The sequence below is a fragment of the Diplotaxodon limnothrissa genome, linkage group LG13, assembly GCF_057381915.1.
Source record: "Diplotaxodon limnothrissa isolate DT_005_m linkage group LG13, D_limnothrissa_male_GT1.1, whole genome shotgun sequence".
Taxonomy (NCBI): Eukaryota; Metazoa; Chordata; class Actinopteri; order Cichliformes; family Cichlidae; genus Diplotaxodon; species Diplotaxodon limnothrissa.
Window position 1 is genome coordinate 26,592,880 of NC_140608.1, and position 9,251 is coordinate 26,602,130.

Genomic DNA, 9,251 nt, shown 5'->3' on the forward strand with positions numbered 1-9,251 from the left:
ACCCCCTTTTTTGTTCTTCTTCGCACTCCTCCTGTAATGGATGCTCCCGTGTGTACGCGGACTAGTGTGCTCTTCAGTAATGTGTGGTAGAGGTAGCACTTATTTTTGATATTGTAAATAAATGAGTACTTTTTGGAAAGTCAGAAGCTGTTGCTCATTCGCTATCCACCTGCACACCTCCGCGGCTGGCTTCATCTCCACCGCACGTTACAACTGGCGCCCGAACTTTTTCCCCTTGGACTTCAGACGATTTTTGCATCCCGCCGAGGATTCTTCTCTTCTAGCACGTGAACTGTCTCGGAAATCCCCCAAGTTTTGCGGACGCTCGGACGTTTTCTCCAGCCATGGCCGCAGCCTCAGCTCAGGTGGGACCCGACTAATTTCTGGATACCGCGGTGTGCCGCTGCTCTGCTTGGGAGAAAGAAAAAGAGAGAAGCTGACTCCGCGACGCGAATGGACTCCGTGGATTTGTTATTTGGACGTGCTGTTGGTTTCGTCTTCTAAGGATTAATTCTTCTGTGGAGAGCCTGGACATGAACATTTCTGCTGGCTTTCCATTCCCCTTTCCCTCTGCTGAGACTGACTGTAGCACATGTAAGTGAGAACTTGGCCGACTACAACCGTTGGTGCTGGTCTTCGGCTCAGTATAACGAAACGATTTAAAATTAATCTTTGCATTTTTGTCTTTCTAGTCTGATCTGACTATTTTACTACTATATCAATAACTACACTGTGCCCTGGAGCGGCTTAATTTTTTTGAAATCACAATGGCACACTGCCCAGACGACTCTGACTCAGACATGGAACTTACCTCGTTACCTATGTGCCAGATAGTTGAAAATGTGACTCCTAGCCTTAGCCAACAAGTGGTGGAGTTAAGAACTGAGGTGAATAAGCTTAGTGATTGTTTACGTGACTCACTGAACATACAGCAGAGTTTACTAAGGCAGTGGGACCAACTCACAATGGGGAGCTCTCCCCCTCCTGCAGTCCCACAGTCTCCTGTTTTCCCAATGGCCACATCGACACCTCATGTTCCTGCGAGAGACAAAACTGAACCCACCAACAGTACCAATCCGTTCCTGCCCAGCAACCCATTTCAACCTACAAATCCTTTTCTCCCATCTCACTCACTTGAGCTCAGCAGCACTTCCAGAGTGATTGCGGCAGCTTTACATCACGCAAAACTGGAGCCTCCTGTGTATGCTGGGGACGGCAAAGTGCAACCTGAGGACTGGTTAAATGCAGTTGGCACATACAAAGCCTCATTGAACCTAACCGATGGGCAATTGCTAAACGAACTGCCACACTTTCTTGCAAAAGAGCCCGGGAAATGGTTCAAGGCATTGAGCTCCCACATCACATCATGGGCTCAATTCTGTCAACTGTTTAAGACAGTTTTTCTGCCCTCCGACAACCAAGAACGCATCCTGAGAGGAATTTTGGATCGTGTTCAGGCTCAGGACGAACCACTCCCAACCTTTGTTGCCCACATGTTGAGTGAGTTTGACAAACTGAAGAGTCCTCCACCTGAAAAAGACAGAATCGACCTAATTAGTAAACATGCTCTTGAAAAATACAGAGTTGCCCTGTATGGCGCTAATGTCACTTCTGTAATGGACCTGCTGCTACGTGCTCATGAGCTTCACTCAGTGCTTGGACCACAAAGACCACAGCCTGCTTTATGTAGCAAAGACAACTATAAGCCTGAACCTTACTGCTTCAAATGCTCTCAGCCAGGGTTCACCACACGCACCTGCCCAAACTGTAACACCCAACCTCATTTGCCACAACGAGCCTCGAACACCGCTAGGCATGGCCCAGTCCAGCCATTGCCGGCACCTGGCCCCTCTGACCCTGGCCATGAAAAGGTGGAATTAAGCAGCACCACATCCCAGCCACAATACAGGCAGTCGGGAAACTACAGGGGGGGGAGGACATTTCACAGAGGCCAACCTTCCCCCAGTTACTAACGGAGCCTCACACGCCCGATTCACTACAGGGTGGACACAGTCTTGGACACTTGGAAGACAATTTTTCACAAGTCCACTGGAATACCCCACTAAGAACGAAAGTGAACTTCAATGCTTCATCTGTGGATGCTACCCTCGACACGGGTGCTTCCCTCTCGGCTGTACGAACAGATCTCATTCAAGTAAATGACTCTCACCCTAGAAACACAAGTGAGTGGAATGGTCCTGCAGTTAACCTTGCCAATAATGCTCCCTGTATCCCTGACGGTGTTATTTGGCTCAATATTGGATTCATGAACAAGAACTTTTACCAGCGTTTTGCAATAATACCAGATTTGTCCTCTCCTTTCATTCTGGGAATGGATTTTATGGCAAGAGCTTCTGTTTCTATTCACATTCCCACTAGAACCGTCTACATTGAGGACATCCCCTGCCCACTCGCAGACGATGAAGAGGACCTTCAAAATGATTACTCACATTCACCTGGAACACTGATGTCTTTGGACTTGGTTCGCTCAGACTTAACAGCCAAACTGTCTGAAGCAAGTCTCTCAGAGAACAACAAGGATGCTTTACTCAATCTGCTCAGCAAGTTTAGCTCCTTGTTTGATGGTCAACTTGGTCGAACGGCTCTCACTGAGCACGCCATAGAGACTGGCAATGCAACACCTGTCAATCTCCCACCCTATCGCACGTCACCTGCTAAGAAACGTGTGATTGAAGAACAAGTACAACAAATGTTGAAGGACAACATCATTGAACCTTCCACAAGCCCTTGGGCAGCTCCTGTAGTCATTGTAAATAGAGCGGCCACGGAACCAAGGTTTTGTGTGGACTTTCGAGGGCTCAACCAAGTTACCCGAAAAGACTCTTATCCCCTGCCTCGTGTAGATGAGTCTTTGGACTTTCTGGCAAGAGGAAAGTTTGTCTCGACATTGGACTTAGCGCGAGGCTATTGGCAGGTTGCTGTAGCAGAGGACTCGAAGCCTAAAACTGCCTTCATCTCTCACTGCGGTCTCTTCCAGTTTCGGGTGCTGCCCTTTGGGCTCTGCAACGCACCTGCAACTTTTCAGAGACTCATGAACTCTGTGCTTGCTGGCCTCATTTACAAAACGTGCGCAGTCTACCTGGATGACATTGTTATCGCCTCACCTACCTTTGAACAGCACTTAGTGGATCTTGAGGAGGTGCTGGGCAGACTCCAGGCTGCTGGCTTGTCATTGAAGCTCAAAAAGTGCCAATTCTGCCTCGATGAATTCACCTTTCTCGGGTACCGCATCACATCATCAGGTGTTAAGCCCGATCCAGACAAAGTAAAGGCGGTTAAGGAGTTTGATACCCCAACCTCAGTGAAACACGTCCGTCAGTTCCTTGGCTTGACTGGCTATTATCGACGCTTCATTCAGAATTATGCCCGCCATGCCGAACCTCTTAACGCCATCACCAGAAAGGACAATGCTTTCCACTGGGACGACAGCTGTCGAAGGGCCATGGACACTTTGAAGGATCATGTCACATCAGCCCCGATCCTGTCATTTCCAGACTTCAACCGTCCCTTTTCCATTCACGCCGATGCATGTGACATTGGTCTTGGGGCAGTGTTGATGCAAAAGGATGACAAGGGTCGTGAGTACGTTGTGGCTTTTGCTAGTCGCTCCCTTCACAAAGCTGAACTCCCCTACTGCACTTCAGAGAAGGAGTGCCTCGCTGTGATATGGGCTCTGGAACACTTCCGCCCGTATGTTGAAGGTGTTCATGTTACTATCTTCACTGACCACAACAGTCTCAGGTGGCTCATGTCTCGTCAAAACCCAACGGGCCGACTCGCCCGCTGGTCACTTCGTTTGCAGGACTTTGATTTCACAATAGTGCACAAACCTGGTGCACAGAACAAAGTTCCCGACGCACTGTCACGCAACCCTTTGCCTCTGACCTGTGACAGGCCGACTGATCTTTTACCAGATCATGCTGTTATGGGCAGCCTGGACATTCGTACTCTGCCCCCCGTCATTCTGGCTGACCGTTCACAATTGAGACAGCTGCAGTTAGACGATCATGTCACAGGTCCACTCCTCAGAGACATTGAAGCAGACTCTCTGAACAGCTCGGACAATGCCACCTTGTTACAGTATGTTGTGTATGACTCTCTTTTGTATCACAGAGAACCCAAGTCCACATGTGCTTTGCACCCTTTGAAAGAGCTGAAACTGTTTGCCCCTACTTCCATTAGAGGCACCTTGCTGGACTATTACCACGACCACCCCACAGCAGGTCACTTGGGTGTTTCTAAGACATTGGCTAGACTGCGTTTTAGGTTTTTCTGGCCCAAAATGGCAGCTGATGTGAAACACTATGTGATTTCATGCTCAGTGTGCCAACTCACCAAGCCAAGTCAAAAAAAAGCAGCCGGTCTTATGGTTCCCATTGTCCCCCAGAAACCCTGGGAGTATGTGGGTGTGGATTTTGTTGGGCCACTTCCCCGCACCCCCACTGGTAATGCTTATTTGATCGTGTTTGTTGACTATTTGACTAAATGGGTTGAAGCCAGTGCTGTCAAAGAAGCTACATCTCAGGTAGCAGCTGGTAAATTCATCACTGACATTTTTGCTAGACATGGTACACCCACTTACCTGATTTCTGACAGAGGGTCTCCTTTTGTGAGTGAGCTTTTTGAACATGTTGTTTCTGCATTAGGCTCGGTGCACAGACTCACTACGGCATATCACCCTCAGACAAATGCTACTGAACGCGTCAACCGGACTCTGAAAACTGCAATCCGCGCTTATGTAGGTGATAAGCACACATCATGGGACAAGTTTCTCCCTCAGATTTGCTTTGCTCTGCGCACCGCCCCTCATGGCAGTACAGGTTTGACTCCTGCCATGATGCTTTATGGTCGTGAGTTAGACACCCCGCTTGACCTTATCACTCAGCCTTCTACAGCAGGTGTTGATGAACCGGGTGTGCCTTACCCTGAGACTCTGAGAGCCTCCCTGCAGGAAGCTCACGACCACGCCAAAGCAGCTTTGGACTATAGCCATGACAGACAAAAACATTACTATGACTTGAGACATCGACATGCCACGTTTCGTGTTGGTGACCTTGTGAGAGTTAAGACACACCCCAGGTCAGATGCTCAGTCTAACTTTACTGCTAAACTTGCACCACTGTTTCAGGGACCATTGTGTGTATCTCAGAGACTCAGTGATGTTAATTACAGGCTCACTTGGGTGGACTCCGGTGTGGATGCAGGTGTTTATCATGTTGTGAACATGCAACCGTTCCATACCTGGGACTCTCTCACTTCCAAAGAACATTCTGTTTCATCGCCTGCCGAGAGAGAGACCGCAGAGGGTCTGAACTCTGACTCTCAGGCCCACCCTGGCCCCCCTGCAGACACTGACATTGGCTCTGAGCCATTCCCCTTTGATTTACCGGACATTGACTCTTCTTCTGGTGTGGGCGCTGTTCCAGAGAGTGTTTCACCCAGATCTGTCCAGCACCCAGCTGCTGGTGGACATTACAATCTCAGGCTCAGACGTTGCCCCAGAGTTACGTCTGGCTGGAGCAACAAAAGATGGACTAATGATTTTCACACAACCAGGCTTGATCTGAAGTGAAATGTTCTGGTTAAACCTGTTTGATGCTGTCTTGTTGCATTGCTACTTTGAGTCATGATATGTAGATGTTTCTGTTTGCTCTACTTAATCCAGTTTTATGGCTCTTTAGTGCGTTAAGGTTCATTCTTGGCATTTACTTTAAAAACAAAAAAAAGGAAAAAGTGAAAAAACTAAGAAGACTGATTTTCCACTGTACATGTTCGTCTTATTTTCACCAATTTCATTTTTAAATGGTCTTTTGCCCTGTGTGTGCACTAATCTTAGCTGTAACCTCTATGTATAGGGTACTGTTAGGTGTGGTGTGTGCTTTTCCAGCTGTGTATGGCTGAGGACAGCCTTTTTCTCACCAGGGGGGACTATGTAACAGTTGCTATCGTAATGCAGTGTATCACCACATGGCGGCGCCTCCTGTCTCACGACTGGTGTCACCCCCTTTTTTGTTCTTCTTCGCACTCCTCCTGTAATGGATGCTCCCGTGTGTACGCGGACTAGTGTGCTCTTCAGTAATGTGTGGTAGAGGTAGCACTTATTTTTGATATTGTAAATAAATGAGTACTTTTTGGAAAGTCAGAAGCTGTTGCTCATTCGCTATCCACCTGCACACCTCCGCGGCTGGCTTCATCTCCACCGCACGTTACATGAGTTATTTTCTTTCATTCATTTAGATACCAAAGCTGGGAGCTGTCTTATGTTAAAGTGTGTGATCCACACATCACTTTGAAATTTTTTGGGAAAACTCAAAGAAGAACATTACATATCATTATCTAAGGCTGTGGCTTTCACTCTTTAACTATCCAATTCTACCAGACTAGCAATAAGTTGGCTGAGCAGGAATCAAAGAAGGAGAGAGAGACCACACAGGCTACAGAGCAAGGATGGAAGGCGTCAACGTTGGTCATCGAGTTTTGAGGCATCCATAGGCATTTAAAGAAGTCACAAGTAACATTTAAAGATGTCATTAGTTGCAGCTGACTGATGTATTTATACTTCAGTTGGCTGGTTTCTGTACTTAAACAAAAAGCATTATAGCTCTGCACCTGGTGTAGCAGAAAGTCCTGCAAGTCCCCTGTCTATATAATGGTAAAACCTGTAAACCTTGCAGCATTGGTTGAAAAGTTGACAGGTTGATTTATGCGGTAGTTTTCTATGTGCATTGATATGAAGACCTCAAACGCAAATTTTCAATCATGGAGGATACAACTTGATCACACGTTACATTGGAAACTAGGGGTGCACTTCAGCTTTGATTAGATGCTATAACTGTTCAGCAGAGCCATCTTTAGATTTTCTATTATCCGTCTGTCTTGCGATTGATGACTACATTCATTTTCTTTGAGAATTGAAGCACAGTGTGGAACATTAATTCTTCTAGTTCTCTTCAGAGAAAACATACCATTCTGTTTTATGTTGTTAAAAGTCTTGTGTCACTGTTCTAACCCTGCAAAAGTAATGTTTTTGATAACCCACAACAGATGAGGTAACATGAACATCATGTAGCCAGCTAGTCCTGTCTATCAATCTCTGAATGTACAGTGTGCACTGTGTGTAGAATTTCGAGGTCAAAATGATTTTAAGTCATTTTGGGATAAAGCTGTAACGGGACAAAATGTGCAACAAGTGACACATTATGAACACTTTCTGGATGCACTGTGTATGTATCCATTTGGCAGCCAGTGCTATAGATAGACTATAACTCTGAGGTACCCACAGTCAGAACTTTTGTATATCTACATAGAATTTGACTGGCCAGTAGGTATGTGGGCCATAAACATTAACTTTCATGCATTGTAAACTGAACTGTTGAGAAGATTACATTAGATCACAGTGAATTTCTTCTATATTTTTATGATTTTTATGTCCTCCCCTCATCCCCAACCAGTCGTGGCAGCTACTCCTAGTTGCCAAGTGCTTGCTCACATAGGGTCATCTAATCATTAGTGTTTTCCGTGAAGCGCCTTGAGGTGACTGTTGTTGCGATTCTATGATATAAAAATGAAGTTGAATTGAATTGAGCTGAATTAAATGCTGTTAAAATAATTGATTCACTATGTATTTGTATGTTGTGTGAATGTACTGTATATGGAAAGCCACAAAGATGAGTACATGATGCTGGAGGAAAAGTGGGACAGGGATATCACAAGAAAATTCACGTTTTTGAATAAAAAGCCACTTTATTAAACATTATTATTGTTTAATAGAGAAATCAAACAACTATGTGTGTTGTTAGTCAGAGTGTTATAACCTCGAGTTTTAAACCTAAAAAAAGGTTAATGTGATATTCCCATTCTTGCTTGACAAAGTTTGACTCATAATTTAGGGCTAACAGTAAGAATATGGTAGACATTCAGAAGACCATAATAGAGAGATAAGCTTCCAGCTAACCTTTTCAAAATAAAACACCAGTTCAGCAAGTTCATTCCAACAAGGTAGTGAGATATGTTGACTTCTTTATTTAACCATTTATACTTGACTATTGAAGTTAGAACATAGGCACAAAAAAGCAGCTGTTATCAGGTCGATTCAATTTTAAAAATTCATACCTCTGAGGAATGTAGTCAAATGCCTTCTCCAAGTCAAGATTTACCACATTTAAACTAAGAACTCCCGAAATTAGTAGCAAAATATGATTTGGTTGAAAAAATGTTATTAGTTAAAGAAATGTGTTAATTGCACTGTGTGCCGCTGCATTTGGACACATTGCTCAGGCTGACTGGACTGCCAACTAGAAAAAGCAGCGCTGAACAATATTCTTTTTTAAAGCCATCTCTTAAAGTCCCTCACAAACTACCTCTGCTGCTCTCTTTTGAACCTAGACACCCTGCAGTCCGCCATTACCAACACCTCAGCTCCAGTCATCTTGCTACTTTTAATTCATATCTTCTTTTCTCAAGAAAAATCTTTCCTTCTTCTATACCAAGGAACCACTGTCAAGCCAGGCATTTCAGCCCGGGTGGGATATTAATGAGTTTACAAGGACCTTCCCGGTCTAATTATGTCGAGCAACTGCTGTCTCTTACTGGGCCACGGCTCCCGGAGGAGAACACAAATCTACCAGGCAAGCAAAACTCGCCTACTTTTGACAAAACACTCGACACACGAGCATACAAATAACGCCGGGCATCCTTCATTACCACCACTGCGATGTCGCGGGCAAGATTAATACCACCGCCCAGCATCGCCACCCCAAATTTAACCTGAAAAATACTTGACTTTGGCATTAAGACAATGGCTATTAGTGAGGGTAGGATTGTGGAAGTGCAGAGATGAGGGACTACATCTTCGTGGGGAGATCGTGTAAGAGAGCTCCAAATACTGTAAGTACCATTAAAGTGATTGGATGTGACCTTTTTACAGGCTCAGCTATTTAACATGTTCATGAAAGTTTCTCCACCTTGTTGACATTTGAATAGTGACACCAGCACTGGAAAACAAAAACTCGAAAGCTATGTAACTCTGCCTCCTCTTCAACGGAAAAAAAGGTGAAATCTTGGGCTTCTTTGAATTTTATACTATATTGACTTGTAGTTTGTTTGTTTTTTTGATTTGGCATGGTTTATAGGTTAAATAAAAGCAAATATGAAGCATTTTTCTTGGCCTCAAATGAGCTAAACAATTCTATTATTTATATAGTGAATGATCAAATCTCATGCCCCCTATA

General features: G+C 44.9%; 1 protein-coding gene across 1 annotated transcript; it reads left to right on the forward strand.

The window, feature by feature from the left end:
• The first annotated feature begins 756 nt into the window (after positions 1–756).
• On the forward strand, positions 757–1,976 carry LOC146620390 (uncharacterized). The gene has a single exon (XM_085368941.1). It carries the CDS (start codon positions 768–770, stop codon positions 1,971–1,973), a length of 1,206 nt encoding a protein of 401 aa, XP_085225067.1. The 5' UTR covers positions 757–767; the 3' UTR covers positions 1,974–1,976.
• Positions 1,977–9,251: the final 7,275 nt, after the last annotated feature.